Below are 27,897 nucleotides of genomic sequence, written 5' to 3'. Positions count from 1 at the left end.
ACCCCTTCAGTCAGTGGCTGCTGGGCAGCTGTGTGGCCAGAACGCTGAGGTGATGGATGGACCACTGGATGGACCTCCTGGGCACAGCCCTGGCCTCACGGAGGTCCCCCTGCAAGGACAGAAACAAGGTGAACTGCTGGAGAGGCCTCAAGCTGGGTAAGGGGTCAGGGCGCATGGCGGGCGCCAGGCTGTCTCTGTTATGCATGCTGTGTAACAAATAGCCCCAGAAATCTAGAAGCAAAACAATGGACACTATTGTCTTGCTTTTTCTTTGGCTCGGGAATCTGGGTGCAGCTCAGCTGGACCGTCTGGCTCAGAGTTTCTCACCAGTTGCACTCAGGGGTCAGCTGGGGCTGCAGTGCCATCAAGGCTGGGGACTTCCCGCAATTCCTTGTCCCAGAACATGGCAGCTGGATTCCCTCAGGGATAACCCAATACTGACAGTGCATCCCAGTGTCTTTGCCATATTCTAAGTAAGTCTGGTCTCCATCATCCTCTGAACTGCCACATGGTGAATCCCAGGAGGTAGGGTCCTGGGGACAGTTCAGAAGCTGCCTTCCTTGGAGGGCCACTTTGAGGTGAGGAGGATATTTGTGCGGAGTGTGGGAGCAAGCCAGGCAAGAACCCGTCAAGACTGTCAAGGGCTGAGGGATCAGCATGAGCAAAGGCCCTGGGGCAGGAGCAGCACTGGAGCATTATAGAAGCCTCACAGAGGACCCGGTTGCAGGAGGGCAGGGCCAGACATAGCCAGTGTTGGGATTTTTTCCCCCATGTTTGGAGCCAGGGGAGGGTTTAACACACGGAAGTGACTAAAGCTGATGCACACTTTCAAAGGATTCCTCTCAAAGCTGCTTTTGGAATAGACAGTTTGGAAACAGGACAACCAGTCTGGGAGCAACTGGAATCACCCAGGTGAGATGATAGGTTCATAGGCCAAGGGGGTGGGCTGAAGCCCGTGGGGGTCTTAGGACCCCAGAGTGCTCTGAGGGACTGGGAAGGGTTGGCGTGGCTGTCGCTGAGGTGGGCAAATCCATTTTAAGGACCCCTTTAGGAAAAATAATATGAAACTCTTCTGAAAAGGGATATTTATTTGGAATGAGAAAGGAAAGCACAATTAATTATTGGAGACTCAGAGATTTGAGTCCGTCCTCCTGACATCTCTCTGGGAAGTTTGCCAGGAACATTTCAAGGAGATGCTTCCCGAGCAGAACTCGGCCTCCCTCCCTGCCTACAACACTCCATAGCTCCCAGCAGCCCCCAGTCCTCACAGGAGCCAGGACAGCCTGAGCCTGGGTCTCATTAGCTTCTCAGTCAGGTCACCCTGGGGTAAGAGAGAAGTGAGAGGGCAACGGGCACCCCCAGGGGCCAGCCCATCCTACTTTTGGAAGGAGGGGTCTCAGGGATTGGGGGTGGGGTGGATATTACTAGGAGCAGAGGTTCCCAAGAGGATGGGGCTTCAGGAGGAGGAGGCTGGGATTGGAACAGGGTCTCTGCCGAGGCAAATAACTGAGAACTGGGGTCTCTAGGACCCTCCCATGCGGCTGACACCAGAATTCTTTGCTCTCTGCGGCAGAGGGGCTCTGGCCCACTGGCCCACGTCAGGGAAGCCTCCCCAGTCCTGAGCCTCAGGGACCCTCCTGGCCCTCCAACACTGTCACCCTCTCTGGAGCCTGTACTGGCTCTGGACAGAGGCCATGGGAATCCCAGCCTCCCAGAGCCGGCTCAGCCCCCAGCTCGGAGGGGATTAAGGCCCAGACACTGGTCACTGCCAGGTCTGGGGAAGCCGGGGCCCTGCTGGGTGCGGCAGGGGGACACAGGCCTGGGGCCTGGGGTGAGGGGGCCAGGTCACATCCCCCTGGGCTTTTGAACACTTCCCTACAAACTTGGCCCAGTAGGTAAAGAAAGGAGCCTGGACTTGAACAAAGCGCACTCACTAGTGGACGTGGCCTTGAGCGAGTCACTCTGTGCCCCCGGTCCCCCTTGGCTGAGATATTGGAGAAGATGAGGAGGTAGGATACTAAGCCTGGACCCTGACCAGGGCCTCTAGAGCCCACAGTGGACACAACTCGGCTTCAGCATGCCCTTCTAGGGGAAGGGCCAGGGAGCACTTTGAGGAAGGAGACCCTGCCCAGGCGGGAGGCAGAGGCAGGGGCCATGTCAGAGGGGACACGGAGGAAGAGGCCAGACCTCCCCTCTCCCGCCTCCCCCAGGCTTCTCCCAGGGGGACAGCTGAGTCCCTGGCAGCTCGTCACTCATGGGCCAACTCCCCGTCAGGAATTGCTTTTTTTCCTTTTCTTTTTTGCACTGGGAAGGGAACCAGGGGCACTCCCCACTGAGCCACGTCCCCAGCCCTTTTTTTTTTTATTTGAAGACGGGGTCTCACTAAATCGCCGAGGCTGGTCTTGAACTTGCCCTCCTCCTGCCTCAGCCTGGCCACCCTGGAGGAGCGTTCTCCCAGCGGGAGGACCTGGCCTTCTCCACGGCCTTGCAGGGAGCGGATGCTGGTCTGCCTCCCCAGGACAAAGCCGAGGTTGAGGCGGAGCAGGAGTAAGTGACTTCCTCAAGGTCGTGGGTCACAGGAGGGTTCTTGTGTCCAGATGAAAAAAACCCTCAGAGTCAGACGCAAAAAGCCAAGTGAGAGAATTTATTCTGAGTGAAAGGTGAAGGAGGCCGCAAGCCAAGAGCTCGAGAGAGGGACTGAGAGGGGGGGACCTCCAAGCAGAGACGAGCGGGAAACAGCACTGCGTCCCCGTTGCTGCTGGTGACCTTGCCAGGAGAGCCGGGCGCCCTCTGCCAGCTTCCTGAGTCACTAGTTTATCCCCTCCTTCAAGTCGGGCAGGGGGATTTGACCCGAGTTGGTCCTCTTCACAACCATCAAGGTGACCATCCCGTGGGGTGGGGGCTCCCTCCACAAGTCAGTCCCACACCAGCCTGGGCTGCTGCAGGATGGTCTCTCCTGAAATACATTGAGGAGCCCACCACCCTCGATCCTGACCGTGGGATGACCTCAGGGGACCCTTCCAGGGCTGACCCATGGCCCTTTCTTTATCTTTCTCCCTTTGTTTCACCTGTTTGTTCTCAGGGTTAGGACACTGGGGTTCACTAAAGGCAAATCGCAAGGCAGCGGCCTTGGGATGTAGCCGTGGGATGTACAGAAGCCCCAAGCCCTCTAGAACCTTCAGTAGAGTCTTAAAAGTGGTGACGAGCTGGGCACGATGGTACACACCTGTAATCTCAGCATGCAGGGAGGCCGAGGCAGGAGGATCCTGAGTTCAAAACCAGCCTCAACAACGGTGGGGGAACTAAGCAACTCAGTGAGACCCTGTCTCTAAATAAAATACAAAATAGGGCCGGGGATGGGGCTCAGAGGTTGAGCGCCCCTGAATTCAATCCCTGGTACCCACCCCACCTCCCCCCAAAAAGTGATGATAGTGCAGAGTTTGAGCCTGGCGCAGTGGCACACACACATAGTCCCTGCGACTTGGGAGGCTGAGGTAGGAGGATTGCAAGTTCGAGGCCACCCTCAACAGCTTAGTGAGGCCCTGTCTCAAAATAAAAAAACAAAAAGGCCTAAGGATGGAGCTCAGTGGTCCAGCACCCTGGTTCCGTCTCCAGGCCTGGAAAAAACGAATCCTCACAAGGAGGCCACAAGGCGCTGCTGGCCCTGGGCTGTGGGAGAAAGGGAGCTCAGAGAAAACAGCAGGAGTGGAATCCCTCAGATCCTGATGGGTGCTCGGGGCCACCCTGTGGGAACTCCCACTGTCCTGTCCTGCCGCAGCCCTGCCCAGCACAGGGCCCTGCCCACAGGGGTGCTCAGGACTGCCCTGAGGCCTAGCAGGCAGGCTGCAGGACGGAGGCCACAGGGGTGCCGGGGCCCACCCTGCCACACTCTTCACCCCCTGCACTTCCCGCAACAGCCTGGGCTGGCGGCTCCCTCTGACGGCAGAGAAGCCTGCCCAAGGCAGAGTGGAGGCTTCCCGGGGTCTCCTGCCCTGGGTGGGGGGGCGGAAAACTAAAGCTCCAGACACAGGCTAGAGCGACTCGGGAATCCTCAGCGCTGTGGGCCAGACCCAGGTGTGCCCTTTCCTCCCTATGTAAAGGGAAGCCTGCACCCACCTGGCGCTGCCCAGGTCACAGGTAGGAAATGCCTCTCCAGGGAGGGACAGAACGTCCAAGGTCACAGTCAGCACCAGAGCTGTTCAGCCAGGTCGGACCTCAAAGCTCTTGTCCTCCCCCCTCCCTGGCTCCTACCCATCTCAGGTTAAGTGCCACCTCCTCAGAGAGACCCTGGCCCCATGCCGCCCATTTTTCTCTCTCAGCCCCTTCATTGCACAGTTGTTGTTTTTTTAATATTTATTTTTTAGTTCTCGGCGGACACAACATCTTTGTTGGTATGTGGTGCTGAGGATCGAACCTGGGCCGCACGCATGCCAGGCGAGCGCGCTACCGCTTGAGCCACATCCCCAGCCCATTCATTGCACAGTTTAATCGGCAATTCTGATATTAATTCCCTTTATAGCCGCCATCTCCCCCCCTCCCTCTAAGTTCTGTGGCTACAGGACTGAAGGCATCTGGGTTGGTTCCCCTGGCTCCAGACTCATCTCCCCCATGCAGGAAGTGCCTAGCCAGTGTCCATGGTCAAAGCCCTCCACTGTGGATGGCAGGGGCCGAACGCCCCGCAGCCCGGATGGTAGCAAACCTCCCTGCTGCCCTGGACCTTGTCCCTCGGCCTCTCTCCCACCTGCTTCCTGCCACCCAGGGTCTCAACACTAGTGGAAGATTGAGGCCCTTGCCTGCTGGGGCATCTGGGTTGGCAGAAGGCTGGTCAGAACCTGGCCGGGAGGGAGGAGGGAGAGGGTTCTTGGAGCTGGCAGACAAAGGGCGTGTTTTCTGCCCAGCGCACTTCCTGGGTTTCCATTGCAGGAAGTCTGGCACCTGCCTATCGGTGACACTGATCCTGGGGCTGGTGTGGGAGCCTTAGCTTGGGCGGTCCGCCCCCCCCCCCCATCTGGAGCAGCAGCTGAGGGAGGTGGCCAGGGGTGCTGGGCAGCTGGTGAGCAGCGCAGCTGCGTCCCACACTCCCCTCAGTGGTCTAGAGGGGACACAGGGACACCCTAGACTGAGTCACTATGGCCTTACGCAAGCCCCCAAGTCAACCCTTCAGGGCCTCATTGTCCCATTTGGCAGTGCAGGTGAGGTAGCTTTAGGGAATGCCACCTCCCCTGTGACCTGACTGAAACCGGCCTCCGGGTCACCCAGCGCTTGAAGAAGGGGTTCTGCAGCAGAAGTGTCTGAAACCCTGGGTGCTGCCTCCCATCCCTGCCTTCAGTGGCTCCTCCTTCCTTCAGCGTAGGAGGCTGGGACTCCTAACAGTGCTACAGAGTGGCCACCTTGCCAGGCCAGAAGGAGCCACAGGCCACAGGTGGCCTCATCTGCAGTGGGTAGCTCTCATCACCTTGCGTGGCGCGTCTCGCACCCCAGAACCCGCGGAGCAGCGTGCCTAGGGGCACCCAGGGCTCTGTTTTGAATCCAGCTCTGCTTGGCCTTGAGCCTCTGGGGCATCAGTCCTGCAGGACTCCTCAGCACCCAGGGCTGGGGGGGTTGAAATGAGAGCCCTGTACCTGGGCACAGAGGACCTCTGTAAACGGCATCTACTGTTGGTCGCGGCCTTTGTTGTTGCAGAGGCTGTGAGGATCAAATGGGAAAGGGTGACAGGGGTGGCTCTCTGGGGCGAGGGCTCGGGGAGGAAGGAAACAGGTATCCAGGCAAACCCCTCCTGAATTCCATCATGTGAGCCCCTCAGTAGTAGCCCCAGCTGTGGGGCGCAGGAGAGAGCCAGAACCTGCCTGGACACCCCAGATGGCACTGGGTCCGGCCCTCCCCTGGCCTCCACCACTGTGGGTTTTAATCAAGAGAACAATCTGTTTGTCTCTGAATCAGACTCGGATTCCTTTTCCCAGCAATGTTCTCTGGCCTCCAGGGACCAGCGGCCCATCCCCGCCCCACGGGCCCCAGAGCCTAGGCTGCTCCCCCCCCCCACCTCATTCTATCTGCTCTGCCTGGCCGGTGGGAACTGCAAGGCGCAGGGAGGGGTCAGTGGCCTGGTGCAGGGTAGCAAACCAGGTAAGCTGATTGCCAGCTGGGCCCTGCCTCTCCCACCTATCCACCCCACCCCTCCAGGACCCTGGGACCCAGCCGCAGGGGGATTAAGGGATCCAGACCAGCAGTGACAGCTGGAGACAGCAAACCAGACAGCTCCACTGGAGACTCAGAGCCCCCTCCTCCCCAAGGCATTTCCTGCAAAAAGTCCCAAACCCAGCATATATTGAGCACTGACTGTGTGCTCCTCACTGGCTTTGAGCCTTTTATCCCTAGGCCTTGCCGCAGGGATAGGCAGAGGGACATTCCCGTGAAGACACTGAGGCTCAGCGAGATGGCCTGCCGCCCAGGGATGTTTAGGGAATGGGTCAGTAACTTAAGTCTGACTCTTAAGTCCCTGGCTGAGCACCATCCCCCAGCAGACCGGGCAGGTGGGGTGGTCAACCAGGGTGACCCTGGGGAGGGGGAGAATAAGGACCACTCAGGGTGCACAAAGGAGGGGGACGGGGGAGGACGCCACCCCCGGGCCCGGGCGCAGGGGACGGGGAGGAGTGGTCGCGGGAACAAAGGGAGGGGGAGGGGGCGGCCGGGGCGCGGCCGAGCAGGTGGGGGGGCAGGTAGGGGCCGCTTCCGCGGGGCGGGGACCGGCCCCCTCCCCCGAGCGTCACCTTTTATGGTAGCGGCGCGGGGCAGCGGGGCGGAGGGAGCGAGGGCGGGAGCGCGGCGGGAGGCGCCGGGCGCTGGGCGTCGGGCTGGAGCCGCCGGCGCGGGCGCAGGTAAGCGGCTGGGCAGGGGGGGTCCCGTCCCCGTGCGCGTCCCGGCTGCACTCGGGTGACAGCGCGGGCAGCCCGGCCGGAGACCACCCCGCGCCCCGGACCCCGGCTGGGCGCTCCGAGAGGAGGGGCGGGGAGGTGCTGTCCTGTCCTTCTGTCCTTCCGTCTCCGTGTGTGTCCTCCGAGGGGGGAGGGACGGCGGGGGTCGTGTCCCTGCCCCGGAGCGGGGCGCCAGGGACCGGGCGCGCAGGGCGGAAGCTCCCGCACAAAGAGGGCAGCGTCCCGCACATGGATCGAATTAAAGTCCCCGGCGGCGCCCCACGGTGACCCGGCCAGCCGCCCTGCTCCCCGCCTGAGGGAGGGGGCCGGGTTTCTGGAGCTCCCGGAGCTCGGGGTGCCTTTCCCAGACGGGGTCCCTGCGGGAGGAGCGGCCCAGGGCTGCCCCTCTCGAGGCCTCAGATGCCCCTCCGGCTGGGAAGGCTGGGACGGCGAGTGCCGGGACGGTCCCCAAGGTGTGTGCCTGGGGCGATCGTGGCGTGGGGCCCCTCCAGCCCAGATCTGAGAATCCCCGGAAGAGGCTGGGCAGCTCCCGGATCCCTGCTCCTAATAATGGGAAAGCTGTCCTCGGGCGCCTCCTCCCTCCTCCCGGGCGGGTGACCCGCGGTCTTTCTCGGGGCACCTCTCAAGTGCCCAGATCTCTGCGCTCACTCTCCTCGTGTCCTCTCAGCCACCCTTCAGGACAGGCTCAGATTCTCCTGCACAAAGAGGGAGAATAAAATAAAACCAGGCCCAAAGAGGTGGGGTGACTGCTCAGGGTCACCCGTCGGGAAAGAGGTGGGGCGCAGCCAACGCAGCTCCGTGCTCTTCCCGGGGGTGGGGGAGGCGGAGGAGGAGGAGGAGGGAATCCTTCGCCAGCTGCAGGACCGTGGAGCGGGGTGGGGAGCATCTCCCCACTTCAGCAAAGTTCCCTCTGGATCCGACATGGCCTGCTTTATCAAGGTATTAAAGAACAAAGCTCAGAGGTGGTTTGGAGGGGAATTAGGAGTAGGAAGGGGGCCGGCGGGGGCGGGGCGGCCCCCCCATCAGCCAGCTCTTGTCCGCCCCTGGGCCCAAGCCTGCAGCCGCCCGGTGGCTGGTTGGTCTCAGCCTCCTTCCTTCCTCTTGACAGGAAATGGCTTTCCTTCCCTTTGTTCCCACTTTCTCTGCGTTCCCAACTGACGCTCTGATTCGCCCTTTGCGGGGAAGCAGGGTGGGGCGAGGGTTCCCTGAGCCCTTCCAGGGTGACCTGGGTGCAGGACACCAGGGGCAGGCCCAGGCCCCCTTTCTCGGATGGGACTTGACAGCTCTTTTAAAGGCCTCAGCTCAGCTCCTTCCCGTGGGACCTGAAGTCCCTGCTGGGGACCTTTGGGAGGGTTGGGGGGTGCACAGCTGTGAACATCTGGCCTCAGCCTTGGACATTTTCCCAGAAAGCAAGGAGATCTGATTTCCTGGAGGAATGGAGGAGGGGTCAGAGCTGTGGAGGGGGGTGGAGGCTGTGTCCTGAAGGTCCGAAGCAGTCTCTGGGGACCAGTCTAGAGTGTGCTGACCACAAGCTACTCAGTCTGGGTAGGGCCATCTGGGTTGAGAACAGGCCTGTGAATTTGGGCGGGCAGCCACCGCAGGTCCTAGGACACCCCTGGACTTCCAGGCTGGACCCTGCTGTGTTAGAATTCCTGCCTGCTTTGGCCCCCCTGTGACATTCACTTGAACTACTGGGGCTTCATGGGGCCCATCTGAGAATTGGGGGCATAATGGACCTTTCTTCCAACTGCCTTGAGAACCAGGTGAGTTTGAGTCACATAGCACGCTTAGCACAGTGGTTGGCACTCAATAGGTGCCATGTTTATTCTTTAAATTTCAGATGCACTCTGAAAACCAAGTAGAAAACTAGATTTTTTTTTTTCAGTACTGCAGATTGAATCTAGGGACATTCTACCACTGAGCTACACCCCTAGAAGTTTTTATTTTTATTTATTTATTTTTAGTTGTTAATGGACCTTTTTAATTTATGTATTTATATGTGGTGCTGAGAATCGAACCCAGTGCCTCACACATGCTCAGCAAGCGATCTCTACCAACCCCATTTTTATTTTATTTTTTAATTAATTAATTTTATAGTAGAATGCCTTTTGACATATAGTACATAAATGGAGCACAACTTCTCATTCCTCTGGCTGTACATGGTTCAGAGTCACTCCACCAGGATAAAGAACAATTTACTTTTATTTTCAAACAGGGTCTCACTATGTTGCTGAGACTGACCTCCAACTTATGATCCTCCTGCTTCAGCCTCCTGAGTCACTGGGATTGCAGGCATGTGCTGTAGTCCTGGGTAAAAAGAGATTCTTAAATTCATAACAAAGCATAAAATCAAAGACTAAGGCAGCCTCTATAAGCATACATACTTCCAAAATCACCTCCAAAACAAGAAACAAAAGGGAGGCACTTTTAAATAACTTTCAAAGTTCTTTCCTATTATATGGATTGCTTATTCAGGGCAGATTATTATTTTATATATTTATTTTGGTAACCAGTACTGAACCCAGGGGTGCTTAACCACTGAGCCACATCCCCAGCCCTTTTTATTTTTTTTTTTTATTTTGAGACAGGGTCTTGCTAAGTTGCTTAGAGCCTCAGCAACTGGCTTTGAACTTGTCCTCCTGCCTCAGCCTCCCGAGTTGCTGGGATTACAGGCGCGCACCACCACACCTGACTGCAAACAGATATTTCCTTATCAGACAAAGCATCTTTATTTTTAGCCAAACATAAACCAGGAACTTGGGGGCAGATGCTGCTCCATCAGCCACAGAGAGAGCCCATGGTGCACTTGATACAGAGGAGGGCTGTGAGGGGCCACTCAGTCTCCTGTCCACCATCAGCGTCCCTCAGGCTCTGCCCCTCCTGCCTGCTGAGCCCACTTCTCAGGGTTCCCGTTCTGTTTACTCTCCCCCCATGTACCAAGGCTGGACTTCAGGGTCATCCAAGGTGGCCCAGACAGAACTAGAGAGATAAAGGGGACATTTTTAGCCCTGGCAGCACTGCTGGGTGAGGGCCATCAACTCTCCCCACCGTGGCCCCACCTCAGCCTGGGCACCAGAGGCTGCTGTCTGCAGGACCCGCCTGGGCGATGGAGGACGCCTTCCCCTGAGGCTGGGTGCTGTCCCCTCCCAGGTCTGTGCTGTAGACCAGCTGTGCTCAGGCACCGTGCAGGCAGCAGAAGGCAGGTGGCGCCGCATGGGGGTCAGACACATTGATGGGGAGCTGTGTGTCCTGTGGGGAGCCATCATGGTCCTGAGAAAGCAGACAGCTGCCCCGGCTGAGGCTGGACTCTAGGGAGCCTCATGGAGGACATGTGGCCGGAGCTGGCCTCTAAGGGAAAGCGGAAATTCACCCCGGGATGGGGGCGGTGCCGGAGAGGAAAAGCCAATGGTGAACCCTCCAAGGCAGGTGGGAGAGAAAGACCTAGAGAGGTGGGTTCAAATCAGATGAACGATCAGGTGAGGAGGTGGGACTGGAGGCCACCCAGCTGTTTCCCCCCACACTGCTGGGGCCTGTACAGAGGCCATGGTTTTGGAGATGGGGCAGGAAGAGATTTGGGCGATAGAAGGCAGGGAGGAAAGGACACTGGCTTGTGGGTGGAGCAGAACAAAGTGGCCAAGTGATGGGCTTGAAGTTCAAATGCTGTCTCTACTGCTGTGTGACCCTGGATGAGTGACTTGACTTCTCTGAATTTCTTCACTTGTGAGATGGGGTAATAATGGTGCCTACCTCTCTGAGGATTTCTGAATTCATAAGCATCAAGTGCTCAGGGCAACGTGAGCACAGAGCAGGTCTTGGTAAAAGGTATCTTTGATTTGTCCTTCTGCCCCCTCTGTCTCTGGGATCCCCGTGCTGCCGTCTGAACTTCTGTTCCTGTTCTCTGCCCCCACAGGGCAGCTGGCCTGACAGCCTCTGAGGGATTAGGCTGTCCCAGGAGAACTGGGGTCCAGGTAGGTGAGGGAGGTGACTTGGGGTGTGGCCCTATGGGCAGGTGCCGTAGCCACTGTGGAGCACCCGGGGCTGCCCTTTGCTCCCCAGGTGTGCAGGCTTTGGGGGAGGGGCAGTCCAGGCTTTGGGTCCCACCCTGTGGCCAAGTCACCTGGTGGACTCCCGCCCTGCCCCCTCTGTGGCTGGACTGGGTGGGTCACCAGCATGGCGGGCCATGGCCCCTTGTGTTGGGAGGAGGGAGACTCCGTGCCCCTGACTTCTCTTTGACAGGTGTGTGTCCCGCCAGAGCCTGAGCCGCCCTCTGTCCCCAGCGCCAGCGGGAGCTGAAGCAATGGCCTCCCAGCCGGAGAAGAGGGTGGCCTCGTCCGTGTTCATCACCCTGGCGCCCCCGCGCCGCGACGTGGCTGTGACGGAGGGAGTGAGGCAGGCGGCCTGTGAGGCCCGGCGTGGCCGCCCCTGGGAGTCCCCTGCCTCCGCGAAGCCCGTGGGGGCTGCCTCGGTGGGGAAGCCCAGCCCCTGGGTGCCCTCCGGCAGGGCTGCAGCCCCTGTGCCAACTGGACCACCTCAGCTCTCCAACGGAGGTAAGAGGGTGACTTCAGGGGGACCAGGGCGGAGGCAGCACCAGGTGGGGAGGAAGGAACCACCACGTGCAGGCAGAGTCTGGAACCCGTCTGTCTGGGACGAATCCTGGCGCCATTTCTCAACTGTGTGATGTTGACAAGCTGCTTCACCCTCTCTGTGCCTCGGGTTCTAGTCTGTAAAAAAGGACACATTGGTGTCCGCCTGTCATCCCAGCAGCTCAGGAGGCCGAGGCAGGAGGATCGGGAGTCCAAAGCCAGCCTCAGCAACAGCAAGGCACTAAGCAACTCAGTGAGGCCCTGTCTCCAAATAAGATACAAAATAGGGCTGGGGATGGGGCTGAATGGTTAAGCACCCCTGGGTTCAATGCCTGGTACCAAAAAAAAAAAAAAAAAAAGGAGAAAAAGTGACAGGAAGGCTGTAGTCCTCTGTCCCTGTCGCTCTCACGGAAATTGTCAGCTGTTGGGTTGATAGAAGTGAGGAAGGTGATTCCAGAGTGTTGGGCAGGGCATTGCCCGCTGTCCTACAGGGCACTGCAGAGGAGGCCAGCCTAAGATGGCAGCCCAGTCCCTGGAGCCCCCCAGGTGCCTGGTCAGGTGTCCTGCTGCCCGAGAGCAACACTGGGACAGCCCTTCACCCATCACCATGGAAACCAGGGGGCAAGACCGATAGCAAGTTCCAGTTTCAGGAACCAGACAGTGGTCAGAAGTGCCACACACGGGCTCAGGGACAGTGTGCAGGGATGTTCATGTGACACGCTCCCTGTGTGCCTCTTGACCACACATCCCACGGGTACAGCGTGTTCCCTCTAGAGACCAGGACCACACTGACCGACTTCACCGTCAGGACACGCGATCCAATGGGAGAAAAATCCCGCAGCCCCTCAGAGTGGGTGAGGCGCTCGGGAAATACAGTTGAGGTGCCGGATGGCCCTGGCCACAGTCCGGGGGTTGTTGGAGTTACAGGCAGGAGACCCCGGGAGTGTGAGAGAAAAGCAGACTGTTGGGAGGGGGTGGCCTGATGGTCACCGGTCAGTGTGGCTGGTGGCCATTTGCCAACTTGGGACCCTCAAGCAGAGCATGGGGAATCTTGAAGGAAAATTCTAGATGAGCAACTCAGTCCTGAGTCTGGGGTGCCCACATCTCGGGGTGCTGAGGACAAGGCCATCTCCGCAGCAGACTGCCATCTGCTGCTTCCTGCTGCCCTCTCACCCGCACGCCCACCATCTACTAGATGCACGTTCCCCAGATACACTGCCTGGTTCTCACACCTGAGGTGCTTTTCCCCTCTTGGCTTCTCTTAAAACCTGCTCTCCCTCCTCCTGCCCTTGGCCCCTGGACAGGCTCACCTTCCTAGCACCTGGGGCCCCCGCGTTCCTGCCCCCCCTCCTCAGCTGGTGTCCTGGAAACCCGAGGCAGGGCCTGGGAGAGGCCACCACTGCTCTTTGCTGCCTCGGAGCTCTGAGTCCTGACTCATGAGCTCATCCAGAGCCCGATTCCCACAGTCCATCATCCCTGTCCCCCAGGGCTTGTTCCAACACAGCTGGGCCCGCCCAGGGTGCTTCTGACCCAGCTGGGCTTCCTGAGGACGGATTTGCATTTCTTGTACCTTCCTGGGTCAAGCTGATGCTCTGGTCTGGGGACCACATTTGGTGAACTTTGACACGGGGGTCTTATTGTGTTGCCCAGGTTGGTCTCAAACCCCTGAGCTCAACCCAGTACCTGAGCCACATCCCCAGCCCTTTTTATGTTTTATTTTGAGACAGGGTCTTCCTGAATTGTTCAGGGCCTTGCTAAGTTACCGAGGCTGGCTTTGAACTCACAATCCTCCTTCCTCAGCCTCCAGAGTCTCCGGGATTATAGGTGTGCACTGCAAGGCCCGGCACAACATTTTAAAAAAATTGGAACAATAATTGTACATATTCATGGGATTTGGTGTCACACGTGAACAAACCTACAGTGTGGTCAGGACAATGACATGTCCATACCCTCACTCATGTACTGTCTCTTTGTGCTGGAAATGTTCAGAACCCTCTCTACTAGCTATTTGGGGATGTAGGATCCTTGTCAACCGTAGTCCCCTGTGCCTTAGAGTATTAGAAGTGTTTCTCCTGTCCCACCCCCGAGAACTCCTTGACCCTGGGTGTCCCATGTTTGGATAAATGGATGTGGGACTGTTGTTCCGGTCCCAAGAGGTCAAGGAGGTGTGACCTCTGGGCTAGAACAGTGGTTCTCAACGTGTGGCCCTGGCACCAGCCCTGTCTTCACCAGGGAACTTACCAGAAATGCAAATTCCTGCAGCCTGCCCCAACCCTGCTGAGTCAGGAACAGGGTGGGGAAGCCATCTGTGTTTGGGCAAGCCCCCAGGTGCTCCCAATGCACGCCCAGGTGTGCAGCACGCCCTTCCCCTCCGCACAGTGCCTTCAGCCCGGGGAAGCTGTGTTAATCTCTTTATCCAAAGACCGGGGTGTCCAGGGCTAGGAACGGAGCGAGGCCTGGGTCTTCAGGCTCCTGGGCTTCTGGAATTTTCCATTGGCTTTCCATGGGCATCTCGAGTAGGCTGAGCTCACAAGACCCTGGTCTAACTTGTGCCCAGTGACAGGAGGTGGGCAGAATGTCCCCCATGTCCCTTTCTCACTGGGCCTCCATAACAGTGCTTGCCCTGAACCTGGCCGTGGGCAGAAGGTTCTCATGGGCAAGACACAGCCCCTCTACAGCTTCCCTCCTGACCCCCAGCCGCCTTCTGGCATTACACGGTAGTGAGCATGGTCGTCTCTACAGGAGAAAGGAGGGGCTGGGGAGCCCTCATACCCCACCTCGGGAGCACGCGGAGGTCTGTGTCCACTGACCAGACTCAGGATCGAGTCCACTCCCCGGGGCCCACCCAGTCTCCTGCCTTCGTCAGCCTGGGTCTCAGGAGCAGCTATGCTAATAACAGAAATGACTTTGTGCTAGAGCGTGTGTGCACGTGTGTGCCCGCGTGTGTGTGCGCGCGCGCGCGTGTGTGTGTGTTCAGACGTTCATGATAGTGGGGCCGACAGCACCTGCAGCCCGAGTACCCACATCAGTTCAGTGGTCACCAAGATCTGGCCACACTTGTTTATTCCTGTTCTCTTCTTCTTTTTCCTTTTTGTGGAGTATTTTATTTTCTTGGTTTACCTTCCTCTGGGGATCAAACCCAGGGCCTCTCGCCTGCTGAGCACGCCCCTGCGGAATATTTTAAAAGACACCCCCATAATTGTGGCATTTCATGCATTTGGCAGAGTGCGTCTCTAAATGTAGCCGTGTTCCTACATGGCCACCATGCAGACACCTAATCAATTTAAGGGAATGCCTCAGGATGGTCTAATACTCTGTTTATAACTAAATTCCTCTGATTGTCATGAAAATGCCTTTTTTGCTGTAGCAGAACAGATGGATTATGCAATGTGTAGTCTTTTTTTTTTTTGAGGGGGGGTTATCAGGGATTGAACTCAGGGGTGCTTAACCACTGAACCACATCCCCAGCCCTTTTTATTTTTATTTAGAGACAGGGTCTCCCTAAATTGCTTAGGGCCTCACTAAATTGCAGAGGCTGGCTTTGAACTCATGATCCTCCTGCCTCAGCCTCCTGAGCTGCTGCGATTACACGCCCAACTCTCATCTCTCTTTGGAGCTGTATAATTCAGTGGACTATGTAGCTTCTGCTTGTCTAGAAAATGAGAATTAAATGAGGTGACTAATTCTTTCATTCAGGATCCACATAAGGTCTGTGCCAGTGCTGTCCAACTAAAACAGGTCAGGGACTGGGGCTGGGGCTCAGCGGTAGAGCGCTCACCTAGCACCTTCGAGGCCCTGGGTTCGATCCTCAGCACCACGTAAAAATGAATAAAATAAAGGTATCGTGTCCATCTACAACTAAAAAATAAAAATGGGGCTGGTATGTTGTGGCTCAGCGGTAAAGCACTTGCCTAGAATGTGTTAGGCCCTGGGTTCGATTCCCAGCACCGCACAAAAGTAAATAAATGAATAAAGGCCTACCAACAACTAAAAAAGTATTTAAAAAAACTTAGTATCTAAAGTAAATAAATATTTTTAAAAAATGTTTTAGTTGTAGATAGACACAATATCTTTATTCATTTTTATGTGGTGCAGAGGATCGGACCCAGAGCCTCACATGTAGAAGGCAAGTGCTCTACCACTGAGCTACGGCCCCAGCCCAAGTAAATATATTTTTTTTAAAAAAACAGAAGTCAAGTCCCAATTGCCAGCCAGCCCCATGTATGTAATTTGAAATGTTCTAATATATCCACATTGAAAAAAGCTACAAGGGCTGGGGCTGTGGCTCAAGTGGTAGCGCGCTCGCCTGGCATGCGTGCGGCCCGGGTTCGATCCTCAGCACCACATACCAACAAAGATGTTGTGTCCGCCGAGAACTAAAAAATAAATAAATAAATATTAAAAAAAAAAACTCCCTCTCTCACTCTCTTTAAAAAAAAAAGAAAGAAAGAAAAAAGCTACAAGAAATAAGCAGTGTTAGTTTTAATAATGGGTTATGGAATCCAATATTAAAATATTATTTCGGCATGAAATAATTGTAAAAAAAAATCATTGATGAGATATTTCATGTTCTTTTTGTTGTTGTTGTTGTTGTTGTTAAAAGTTTGAGACAGAGTGTCACTGAGTTGCTGAGGCTGGTCTCCAACTTGCCATCCTCCTGCCTCAGCTTCCTGAGCCTCTAAGATCACAGGCGTGCACCACCAGGTCGCATTCTTCTTTCTTTGTTTGTTTCTGTTTTTCACATTCTTTTGTTGATACTGAGGCCTGGAGCACCGCTCTGTGAGGTCAAGAGCTCCTTAGCCACACGTAAGCTGCACCGTTGGACAATGGGACAGATTTCTCATGTGTGGTGGTTTTTCTCTGCAGTCTCAGTTCCAGGGAAGTCCCCCTTCCTCCTCAGGCTGTTGACTTGTTGCAGAAATAGGAACTGGGTCTGTACAGTGTCCCAACCCACCTGCTGAGTTTGTCCCTTTGTGCCTTGTGGTCTCATTCAGCTTCCTTCTCTGTGTCCCAAATTTATTATAAGTGGAAGTCAGCTTCTATTTTATAATAACAGCTCAGGGGTTGTTTTGGGGGGTGATTTTGGGTGGGGACATTTCATGGAGGTACCCCACAGCTTCCTATAGTGTCACAGGAGTCTCGAGACCCTTGTGTCTGCCGAGGTAGCCGCTGGGTTCAGATGATGTCCACGGGGCTCCTCAGAAAGCTCCCCATCACCTGGGTCCAGTGCACACCTGCAATCTCAGTGACTCAGGAGGCTGAGGCAGGAGGATCGCCATTTCGAGGCCAGACTCAGCAATTTGGCAAGAACCTGTCTCAAAATAAAAAAAATTAACAAAAAGGGCTGGGGATAAAGTTCAGTGGTAAGCACCACTGGGTTCAGTCCCCAGTATAAAAACAACAAAAAAAAATTCCCCATCAATTCTCCACCTGAATGCTTTCAACACCCTACAATTGTTACTGGAATCTTCTGTAGTCAGGGTGGGGTTCCCTCTTGAGCCACATCTGAGACACCTGGAGGGTTTCTTTTGCGCCTTGTGGTGGCCCCACCCTCAGAGTGTCTGACTCTGCAGGCCTGACACAGACGGAGGAGTTGCACCTCTGACCAGCTCCCAGGTGACTGTGATGCCAGTTTGCACAGAGCGCTTTGAGATCTGCAGCCAGAGGGGCTTGTGTCCCCCAGAGGTCTCCAGAGGCTCTCCCAGCCCCTGTCTGCTGGTCCTGGCGTGTACCACTCACTGCCACTGTCATGTCCTCAACACCAGCCCCTTAAAATGCTCCAACTGAGCAATTTAAGACTCAGAGAGATCATGTCATTTGCCTAAGGACCCACAGCAGGTCAGTGGCCAAGCCAGATGGAACCCAGGTCCGGGTGCCCCTGGACCTGAGCCTTTGGCCACCTGCTCTTCTGCCTTCTGGATCAGCAGACGCCTCCTCTGTCCCCCTGTGGCACTCTGGCCAACCCCCTATCCCCTTGCTGTTTCAGGATGCTCTCCCCCTCCTCCCGCCCCAGATGGTGAGGACGCACTTGGTGACCTGGACCTCCTCCCGCCGCCTCCGCCACCCCCTCCTGCGTGCCTGCTGCCTCCTGATGAGGCGCCCCCAATGGGGACACCCCTCATTTCAGACTTGGAGCAGCTGCACCTGCCCCCACCCCCACCCCAGGTACTGAAGCTGGGGTCCCCTGGGTGGGGGGTGGGGGTGCCTGGGTCTTCCAGGCCTTTCCAGAATTATGAGACTGGAGGTGGTGTGGCCCCTTCTGCTTGAGGCCAGTGCCTCTTTAAGACCCTTTGAAGTCCCCAAGGGGGTGGTCAGGATTGGTGACCTAAATCCCTTGTAGCATAGAAAACTGCTTTAATCCTCTGCCCTTCGAAGGGACCATTAGACATGGGAGGTGCCCCAGGGCCAGGGCTGAGGCCACTTTAGCCCAACATCCTGGGGGAACCTGTTTCTGGGAGATTCCATAGAAATGGAAGTAGCTTTGCCTGGTGGAGGGGGCCCAGGGCAAGGAGTGGGGAGACCCGGCTCCAGTGGCCACGACTCCCTGCTGGTTCCTCCCAGGCCCTCAGTTTCCTCCTTTGAACAGTGGGGTCAAGGGTGGCTGGGACCACCCAGGTAGGAGCAGAGCTGGGAGGGCCCAGGGAGTCCCTGATGGACCATCTCCTCCCATCTGTGTCCCCACAGGCTCTGGCAGAGGGCCCTTCAGCCCAGCCTCGGCCTGGTCACCTCAGGCCCCCAGACGAGGAGCTGCCACCTCCCCCAGAAGAGCCTGTCAGCTTCCCGGAGAGAGAGACCTCCACAGGTATGGCCACAGGCTGCTCCCCGGAGCCCTGGGGCCAGATGGGCTGCTAGGCAAGAGCCAGGGGAACAGCAACCCACCTGCCTGCCCGGGCTCACCTGGGAGCCATGGGCTTAATAGTTGAGCATCCATCTAGTTTCTATTGCCGTGACCTGTTTTCTTCATCATTAAAATTCTTCTAACTATTCATCCACGCCCTTTGCTATGACAGCAAAAGTGCTGATTTTTTTTTTTTCTTACTCTTTCTTTTCTTTTTGGTTCTAGGGATTGAACCCGGGGGTGCTTTACCACTGAGCTACCTCCCAGCCCTTTTAATTTTTTTTTCTTTTTTGAATTTTGAGACAGGGTCTCCCTAAGTTGTTGAGGCTGGCCTTAAACTTGTCATCCTCCTGCCTCAGCCTCCTGAGTGCCTGGGGTCACAGCTCTGTGCCACGACCCCTGTTGCTGGATTCTTAGGTGGTTTCTTGCTGAGATGAGTCACCTTGCACACAGATAGGTAACTTGCCCATGCACACGTGTTTCTGAGCTACATTCCTAGAAGAGGAAGTGCTGTGGCCAAGGGTAGGTAGGATTGTAATTGGGGTATTTTTGCTGAATTGCCCACTTAGTCATCCTGACCTGCCCTCCCCCCATGGTGGCTGCCTGTTACTCCTTGAGCACAGCAGGAAGTTCCTGACACCCAGACCCCTGCCCCAGGCACTGGGGATGGGAGTGCTGGGTGCAAAGCTCCTGCTCCTGGGCCTGCGGGGAGATGGGTCCTGTCTGAGGCAGGAGATGCACCTATTTTTCTCAGTTCATCATTTGTCTTTTAGGTTTTTTTGCAGTGCTGGGGATGGAACCCAGGGCCTCCCAAAGGCTAGGCAAGCGCTCTGCTGCTGAGCCACCCCACAGCCCTATTGTTCTTGATCTTAGCTTTGCAAAGGCCACCTACATTCCTTGTGATAGCCTGTGTCTCCTCTATCCCAGACATCTGTGCCTTCTGCCACAAGACTGTGTCCCCCCGAGAGCTGGCCGTGGAGGCCATGAAGAAACAGTACCACGCACAGTGCTTCACCTGCCGCACCTGCCGCCGCCAGCTGGCCGGGCAGAGCTTCTACCAGAAGGATGGGCGGCCCCTCTGTGAATCCTGCTACCAGGTAACCCCTGAGGCAAGCCTCCAGCTGTCAGGCACCAAGCTGGGTGCTTGGGAGATGTTATATTCATTCCCTACAATACTCCTGGGTAGGCCCATTTCACAGATGAGGAAGTTGAGACTCAAAAAGATGGAGCTCAGCCATGATGAATTAGTTTCCTGGAGGTGCTATAATGTGATGGTCAGCTTTCCATCACTATAACAAAGCACCTGAGATGATCAACTTATAAAGAGAAAAGGTTTATTTTAGCTCACAGTTTTCCAGCTCATGATCAGTTGCCCCTGCTATTTTGGGTATGTGGTGAGACAGCACATCATGCTGGGAGCATGTGGTGGACTAAACCACTCACCTCATAGCCAGGAACTAAAAGAAGAGGAAAGAGTGCTGGGACTGTGGCTCAGCAGTAGCCCACTTGCCTGGCATGTGTGAGGCACTGGGTTCAATTCTCAGCACCAGGTATAAATAAATAATAATAATTATAAAAGGTCTAACACAACATTTAAATATATATATATAAAAGAAGGAGCCAGTATTCCATCTTGCAACATAAATAATTCATGCTGATCATGGGGGCACATACCTGTAATCCCAGCAGCTCAGGATGCTGAGGCAGGAGGATTGCAAGTTCAAAGCCAGCCTCAGCAACTCGGTGAGACTCTGTCTCTAAATAAAATACAAAATAGGGCTGGGGATGTGGCTCAGTGGTTGAGTGCCCCTGAGTTCAAAATAATAATAATAATAATAATAATAATAATAATAATGTTATTATTATTATTTATAAATATCTCCAGTCACAGTGATATTGTGCACTTAACAATTTAAGAGGACAGATCTCAAGTTAAGTATTCTTAACACAGAATTTTTAAAAAGGAATGCCTATAATGCTAAAAGGTAGTTAAGTAGAAAAGGGAAAGAATTTCCAGATCCATCATGTGTAGGATAAAGCATGCCAACTCCCTGGGGATTCCTCTGCCTGGTTCTGAGGTTCAGGAGAAGCATCTCCCCCGAGCTCTGGCAGTCCCTGGCCTCGAACACGGCGCAGTAACAAGACTTCAGTCCTAGCTCCGCAGCAGTGTGCCTGGCTATAAGCCAAGGAGCGATGCTCAGGGCATCGTGGAGGAGTCTGGGTTGTAGCTTCGGGGCTGATCACAGGCCGCTCCTGCACTGCTGGCCTTTTGGTCCCCTGTGGGTAGCTGGTCAGAAGACTCTGAGGTCCATGGATGGGTGGACCCATGGACGGCTCTGAGATAGGGGCCCTCTGTCCCAGGACACCCTGGAGAAGTGTGGCCAGTGTGGAGAGGTGGTCCGGGACCACATCATCAGGGCCCTGGGCCAGGCCTTCCACCCCACCTGCTTCACCTGTGTGAGCTGCGCCCGGTGCATCGGGGACGAGAGCTTTGCTCTGGACAGCCAGAACCAGGTGTACTGCCTCGATGACTTCTACAGGTACGGGAGGGGACTGGGCATTGGGTGCTGTGGGGGGGCAGGGTGGGACTCGGCAGAGCAGAGGAGCCTGCTGAGCGCTGGGGACCAGGCAGAGCTCTCTACAGTCTCTAGGCCAGAGGAGCCTAGTGCTTCCATGGGCCACACACCTGGCCGTGCCCCTAACTGCCCGGCACTTCCCTTGAGTCGGCCCAGTTAATCCTCAAAGTAGTCCTCCCAGGTGGGTATAATCGAGGGGTCCCTTTTACCAAATGCAGAAACTGAGGCACGCAGCCACTGGGTACCCAGGCTCCTCCTGGTAAGCACCGAAGCTTCAATTCAGAGCCCTGCTCCGGGGCCCTAGTCCCCAGCGCTGTCCCTGGGAGCCGGACCAAGCCATGCGAAGGTGGATATCCGGGAGACTCGTTCCCTGCCTGGAGTTGCTCCCTGTCCAAGGGGAGAGGCAGATGTGCCTGTCCAAAAAGGAAGGAAAGAAAAAAAAATAGTGACCTGTAATGCAAGTCAAACGAGAGGGACCTTCCAAGCTAATTACCCCCTGGGAAGCGGGGGTCGCTGTGGTTGGGGCTTTAGGTGCCGTCAACACCCAAGGTGTGGAACAGCTCTGGGAGGTGAACTTGAGCCAGCCACGGTTCTGCCAGCAAATGTTGGTGGCTGTCCTCATGAACGCCTCCTGAGTGTGGGTTCCCTCCCCTCTAGGAAATTTGCCCCCGTGTGCAGCATCTGTGAGAATCCCATCATCCCCCAGGATGGGAAGGATGCCTTCAAAATCGAGTGCATGGGAAGAAACTTCCACGAAAACTGCTACCGGTGCGAGGTGAGTGGTGCAGCAGTGACCTGACCGCGCTGTCTGCCTGGACCCTCGGAGGCCCACGCCCACCTGCCCTGGCTGGACACGGGGGCAGGTCAGGCTGGGGGCGGAGCTCTCCTTTGGGCAGTGGCAGAGACAAAGGAGAATGGGAAGAATTAGAAAGACAGCCGTCCATCAGCATTCCTGGTGTCCAGGACAGACACAAAGTCACACTGTTTCCCGCAAGAAAGCAAACCTGTCAGCTCACGGTGGTGACCTCTTTGATGATTAGCATCGGGGCCGTCTCTCCGTCTCTCGGTTCTGCCTTTTCTATGTTTGCCGAGGGCGAACCCCACGCAGGGCATCCACACAGTCCCAAGAAGGCCCCTGATTGGCCCAGCCTGGGAGGCATGCCCCTCGGAGCCAATCACTGTGCCTGGGTGCCAGGATTGACAGCAGCATTGACAGCCCCTGGCACTGGAAGGCAGAATCCTATGAAGCAGATGGCTTGCTACCACCCTAGGCAGGGAGAGCAGGTACTGGGCAGAGTAAGGCCACCTGGGTCCTGTGTGGGTGCTGAAGAGAGCACTTATCGGTGGGTTTGGGGAGAAGGCAGTGATGGAGGCTGAGCAGGATGGTGGGAGGCGAGGCAGCCTCACAGAGCAGCGGTGCCTAAACGGAGGCGGCCAGGGTGAGCAGAGCTGCCAGGTATTGAGAGATGGAGTCAGGAAACAGAAAGAGGGAAGGTCCACCATGCGGCCAGCGCAATGGTTTCATTAATGAGGTTCCTGGCATAAAAGTTAGTTAGAAGAGATCGAAATAAAACACAGACTCAGTTACCTTATTTCTATTGCTAGGTCCGAGACGGCTCCCCTCTCTGGTTCTCTCCTCTAACCGCCCAGCAGGGCAGCAAGGATTACTCAGGGCTAGCAGGAGAGAGAGAGAGTGAACACACCTGGAGTAGCTTTTTATTGGGGAACAAGAGATTCAGGGGAGAATTCCATCCAATGAAGGTTGAGGGGGGGCTGCACTCCAAGGTCAGGGTCAGTGATTGGGCCCCCGGGGTCAGTGGTCAGGCACACCCCCACACAGATGGGCTCTCTCATCAGGAAAGGGCCGGGAAAGCTCCGACAGAGCCAAAGCGCCTCAGGCCCTTAACGGGAGTCACCCAATCACGTGTCAGAAATGGCTTCCCACAGGAAGGGCCTATGGAACCCGCAGCAGCAGAAAGCCCGAGGAATCGGCCATGGAGGTCCCCAGGTGGGTCTGGAGCAGAGAGGGAGTGGTGAGTGTAGTCCCGGGGTGCAGCTCCGTAATCCAGAGCTTGCCTACCTTGTGGGGCTCTGAGTTCAATCCCCAGTGCCACAAGAGATCAAAAAGAAATGCCCAAGGAGTCAGGGCCCCATGGAGGCTACAGAGTCCTGTGTCACCATCCTGTTATCAGCAACTCAGGAGGCTGAGGCAGGAGGATTGCAAGTTTGAGGCTGGTCTCAGAAACTTTTAGCAAGACCCTGTCTCAAAACAAAACAAAACAAAACAAAACAAAAAACAGCTGGGGATGCAGCTCAGTCAGCAGTAGGAAACCTGCCCAGCTAGCACGGGTGAGTCCTGGGGTCCATTCCCAGCCCAGGAGAAAAACAGAAAAGATACATGGACCCAAGAGCCTGTTTTCACTGAGGGCATCCGAGGACCTGGAGAAAAACAGCCTTGTACTGAGGTTGTCTTTGTTGGTTGTAGTTCAAGGTCCAACTGATAGTGTACCTGTTAGGGCCAATGAGGAAAAGCAGGTGTGGTTATCGCCACCACGGCCCTTATTGGTTCCTGTGTGATTTAGATTAGCAGTAACCCCCTGCTTGTCCTTGGTGACCTTGACCGTGGCTACTGAAGTAAGTCAGCATTTGGTCTGTAGCAGTTACGTTTCAGAGGTGGAGCTCCAGACCCACGCAGCCGGGAATGGAGTGAGGTGCCATTTCTCTAGGAAAGGACCTGGGTTTCCGGGACTGTCCACAGCCCTGCTGGCCTTGGGCTCTGTATTTATGATGGTTGTTGGAAGGGTGACAGTACTGTCACACATGGGTAGGGTTTTATAATTAAATGCCTTCGTACACACCGTCTTATTTAATCCTCAGGACACTCTGGGGAGATGATATTCATTGTCCCCATTTAGGTTTGTCACTTGATGCTCTCACAACACCCAACAGCCGCCTTTGTGAATGACACAGATTCTGGGGTTTAGCAGCCGGTTTCCACTAGAGCCTCCGGGTGGATCCCCGCGAGGGCGCCCTGCCCAGCTGGCCACAGAGCGAGGCAGGTGTGCATCTGGTTCCCGCTGGGTCAGGATGGCCACCTGCCAGCCCAGAGTTGTCTATCTGGAAGACTAGTCCCCTTGACTGGATCCGCGCAGCTTCCAAAGGGAGTTGGCTGTGCCCTAGACCAGGCCTCTGGACGGGGATGGTTCCCGGGGTTACTCTGGCAGGTGCCCAGGTGAGGCCCACCAAAGGTGTGGACTGGGGGCAAAAGGGCAGACTTGGTCGAGTCTGGGCCCCGAATTCCTCCTCTCCTTTTCATTCTGAAATTCTTCTGTGATTTGAGAAATTGGGGATATTAATGTTTGGGCTGGGGTTCTAGCTCAGAGGTCCAGTATTTGCCTAGCCTGTGTGAGACCCTGAGCTCAATTCCCAGCGTGGTCCCAGCTCTAGAACCAGCTAATGTGACCTGGGGCGGACCCCACCCCTCAACCTCAGTTTCCCCACCTGCAAAACGAGGAGCTGGACTAGACTCAGGGGCTCGTTCAGCAGACATCACACAGGCCTGTGCCCGGCTGGTCCAGGCTGCAATCTGGCCATCAGCAGGGTTCCTGCCTGGCACTACTCAAATTCCAAAGGGGTCACCAGGTTTTCCCTCTCTGAGTGTCCTTGGCTCTCCCTGCAGTGACTCTGCTGTTGTCACTCACAGCCCCTGTGGCTCGAAGCCCCCACATATGGTATCTGGTCTTTGCTAGGCACCGAGCCTGGGCATATGGGGAACCTGGGGGAGGCCCACCCCCAGTGGGTTTATTCTTCACATCCCAAGCAAGTCCCTCCCCTGGACAGGCTCCACGCGGCCAGCTCCCAGCCCCAGGGACACCCACGTATGCCTTTGTCTCCCCAGGACTGCAGCATCCTCCTGTCTGTGGAGCCCACGGACCAAGGCTGCTACCCGCTGAATGACCACCTCTTCTGCAAGCCGTGCCACGTGAAGCGCAGTGCCGCGGGCTGCTGCTGAGGGGCCCTTCCTGACCTCGTCTCCCAACCTCCCTTCCAAGCCTCGCTGGGACCCACAGGCAGCTCAGCCCAGCCTGTGGGGGATGCCGGGAGCTGAGCCACCTGGGTGCTGGTGCACAGTGTCCCCGAGGCTCTCAATTCCTCCTCCTACCCCCGAAGGCTCATTACACCCAGAGTCCCCTCTGGCCCCTGTTGAGTGCTGACCCAGCTGGCACCTGTGTCACCGACACTTAACTATGTAGCAGAGGGTGCTGAGGCCAGCCTGGAGCAAGGGGCCAGGTGGGGTGAAGAATAACTCCAATGTCACTTAAAAGTGCTTTTTAAGAATTTCAAGGTTCAGGTGATAGGAAATGATATTCTTCAGATTTGAGGAGATAAATCTTTTTTTTTTTTCTTTGAATAACTTGCTTTGGGGTGGGACGAAGTCTTAGGACAAATCCCCCCTTGGTCCATAAATGTACAAGAATGTCACCTGCTGGTGACACAGCCTTGGACTTCCCACCCCAGAATGAGGCTGGGTTGGGGCAAGAGGGGAGAGGTCAGCAGCCCCTCACCTGCCTTCTGCCTCCTCCTGTGCTGCAGCCAGTCATCAGGACATGGTTTAAGTGCCTTTTGTGTGCTGGGGGACAGGGATGGGGCTGAGCGTCCTTCCTGCAGCCTTAACTGGGGCTGTGCACATCACACACACACAAATACCCCTCCGGATGGTTTCGGGGCAGGTGTCCCTCCAGCCCCCCGGTTCCCCCCCACGTCTCACTCCAACCCTGCAGCCCAGGCTGCCCTGTAACCACTGCCTCCACAAGGCCACATCTAGAAGGTTCTTCCCTTTTCAGGAAAATCACTTGTTGCTTCCTAACATCACCAGGCTCCCGTAGAACAGATTATTAACACCAGCTTTTCTCCTTGGGGTCCTCGACCCACCGCACGCTCACCTGTGACCGGCTTTCAGTCTCCTGCATTAAGCTTAGAGCAGCGAGACCCAGCCTCAGCCTTCACAGTCACCTCAATTTTCACGGTAACCGAGGACCTCGTGTCCTGTTACCTCCGCCAGCTCCATGTCCTGTTTTCTTTCTTTCACTTGCAGTCGGGCCTCGTGCTAAGCAGTGAGTCCTTGCACTGAAGTCCACACAGCGCCAGTGTGTCTTCCCCTCCTACACCTTGCAAATAAATGTGCAGCTGTCAGAAGCTCGCCTGTGATCCGTTCACGACCCGAGGGGTGGGTGCTGGGTTTGGTAGTGGCCCTGGAAAAATGTGTGTGGCATGAGTGCCCGCACCTCCTCCCCCAGAACTGGGCTCGGTAGACCAGGAAGCCCCATCCCTCCCCGTGCCTGGCACCTCAGTGCCGTAGTGGACAGGTTACAGGGGGCCCGGGGGGAGCCTTTGCTGTAGGGAGCCCTTCAGAGCCACCAACCCTGTAGGAGGAGCAGTTTGCATTCTCGGGGCTGCACGTGCCCAGGCCCATCTCCCTGCGAGCTCAGTGACCACTGGGTGGCCTGGTGAGCCCGGCTCCAGGGAGCAGGGTGCATGGTGGGAAAGAGCACCAGATCGAGGGGCCGGTGCCCTCCACCTCCCTCTGCTGCTCCAGGGTGTGGGCCTCGACACCCCTCTGTCAGCTGGGGACACAGGTTGCTGAGCAGGAAAGCAGCGTCAGGCTGGTGGGGTTTGTGCCTGGCCCCGAGTCGGGGTCATGCAGCCCACGCTCCTTTGTCAACAGCCCCTTGGGTCCTGCTGGTGCCTGTCATTGAGAACATCAGGAGCACACCTTCTTCGTCAACAAAGCTGGGTTTATTAGGCCACACAACATGGGGGACTTCAGGTGTCCTGGTCAGCAGGTGTGAGAAGGGACTCCAGAGCTTGAAGAGACTGGGGGGACTTCAGAAGTGGGGTTTGCGCCTGGTGTGTGCTGTCAGGAGTTGGGGATCTCCATTGGGTGGGTGGATTCCTTGTGGGGCACCACAGCTGTGGCTGGGAGGGAAGGGCGGAGGCTGCCCTGGGGGGTCCGTGTAGGTATTGCTCAGGTCCATGTCGGGGGTGGGCCCAGAGGCGCAGGGCCCTGGATATGTCTGCTGAGTGCTGCTGCTGTTGACTTGGACAGACGTCCTCAGGTCAGAGGAGCCTTGTCTGAGCTGGGCAGCTGAGAGTACGGGGCCAGTGGCCTGCCCTCAGCGGCGCTGTCTTAGTAGCCAAGTTTGGTGGGGGTTTTCCTAGTGAAATGTAGCCCAGCGGGATTCCTCTTGAAACCCTGGGGGCGGTGCCTTGGCTTCCAGGCTACGCATTTGTAAATGACTTCATCAGGGGACCCTTCTAGGGAGAGTTCTGCTGTGTGTTTATCTGCATCCCTCCTGTCCCCCCAGTCCTCTTTTCTCCCTCCTTCTGTTGTCCCTAGGAGGGCTTGTGCCATGTCCCAAGCACAGACAGAGCACTTGGGCAAAAATAATTTCCCTTCCCTTTGAATGCAGTTCATGGGCACAGATGAAATCCACTGTACGCCTGAGTGTGACAATACGTCCTTGTAATCCCAGGGACTCGGCAGGATCACAAGTTTGAGGCCAGCCTCAGCAACTTAGCAAGGCCCTGACTCAAAATAAATAATAACAGGGCTGGGAACAAAGCTCAGTGGTAAAATGCCCCTGGGTTCAATTCCCACTGCAAAAATAAAATGATAAAATATTGTCTAGTGTCAAGGGGACATTTCTATACCCACGTTCATAGCAGTGTTATTCACTGTGGCCAAAATGTGTGAACAAGCCAGCTCAGTGGAGCATGCCTGTAATCCCAGCTACTTAGGAGGCTGAGGGAGAGGAAGATCGCAAGTTCAAGGCCAGCCTCAGCAAACTAGTGAGACCCTTTCTCAAAATGAAAAGGAATGGGGAGGGGGCAAAGTGGTAAAGTGACCTGGGTTCAATTCCTAGTACCCCAGAAAAAAAGTGATAGCAAATTTTGTTATGGGGGAGGGG

General features: G+C 56.0%; 1 protein-coding gene across 11 annotated transcripts; it reads left to right on the top strand.

Annotated features, from left to right (window-relative positions):
* The first annotated feature begins 6,032 nt into the window (after positions 1 to 6,032).
* Positions 6,033 to 27,488, top strand: FBLIM1 (filamin binding LIM protein 1). 11 transcript variants are annotated; one of them, XM_081308696.1, is made up of 9 exons: positions 6,034 to 6,123; positions 10,843 to 10,900; positions 11,169 to 11,479; positions 17,502 to 17,680; positions 18,200 to 18,317; positions 19,281 to 19,450; positions 20,715 to 20,893; positions 21,587 to 21,704; positions 24,828 to 27,488. In XM_081308696.1, the coding sequence occupies exons 3-9, from the start codon at positions 11,230 to 11,232 to the stop codon at positions 24,939 to 24,941; spliced, it is 1,128 nt and encodes a 375-aa protein (XP_081164822.1). In that variant the 5' UTR covers positions 6,034 to 6,123; positions 10,843 to 10,900; positions 11,169 to 11,229; the 3' UTR covers positions 24,942 to 27,488. The 11 variants fall into 11 exon arrangements, with proteins under 11 accessions (XP_081164824.1, XP_081164822.1, XP_081164832.1 ...); XM_081308706.1 differs by having other exon boundaries at positions 6,050 to 6,123; positions 11,210 to 11,479; XM_081308702.1 differs by having other exon boundaries at positions 6,058 to 6,123; positions 11,185 to 11,479.
* Positions 27,489 to 27,897: the final 409 nt, after the last annotated feature.

This window comes from Spermophilus citellus (assembly GCF_964194105.1).
Source record: "Spermophilus citellus genome assembly, chromosome: 9".
Classification (NCBI taxonomy): Eukaryota; Metazoa; Chordata; class Mammalia; order Rodentia; family Sciuridae; genus Spermophilus; species Spermophilus citellus.
This window is presented reverse-complemented; position numbering and strand designations above follow the sequence as displayed.

Coding starts and splice junctions, on each gene's coding strand:
- FBLIM1 (XM_081308696.1), top strand. CDS start 11,230: ATGGCCTCCCAGCCGGAGAAGAGGGTGGCCTCGTCCGTGTTCATCACC. Junction 11,480..17,501: donor ACCTCAGCTCTCCAACGGAG/GTAAGAGGGTGA, acceptor TTGCTGTTTCAG/GATGCTCTCCCCCTCCTCCC. Junction 21,705..24,827: donor AAAACTGCTACCGGTGCGAG/GTGAGTGGTGCA, acceptor TTGTCTCCCCAG/GACTGCAGCATCCTCCTGTC.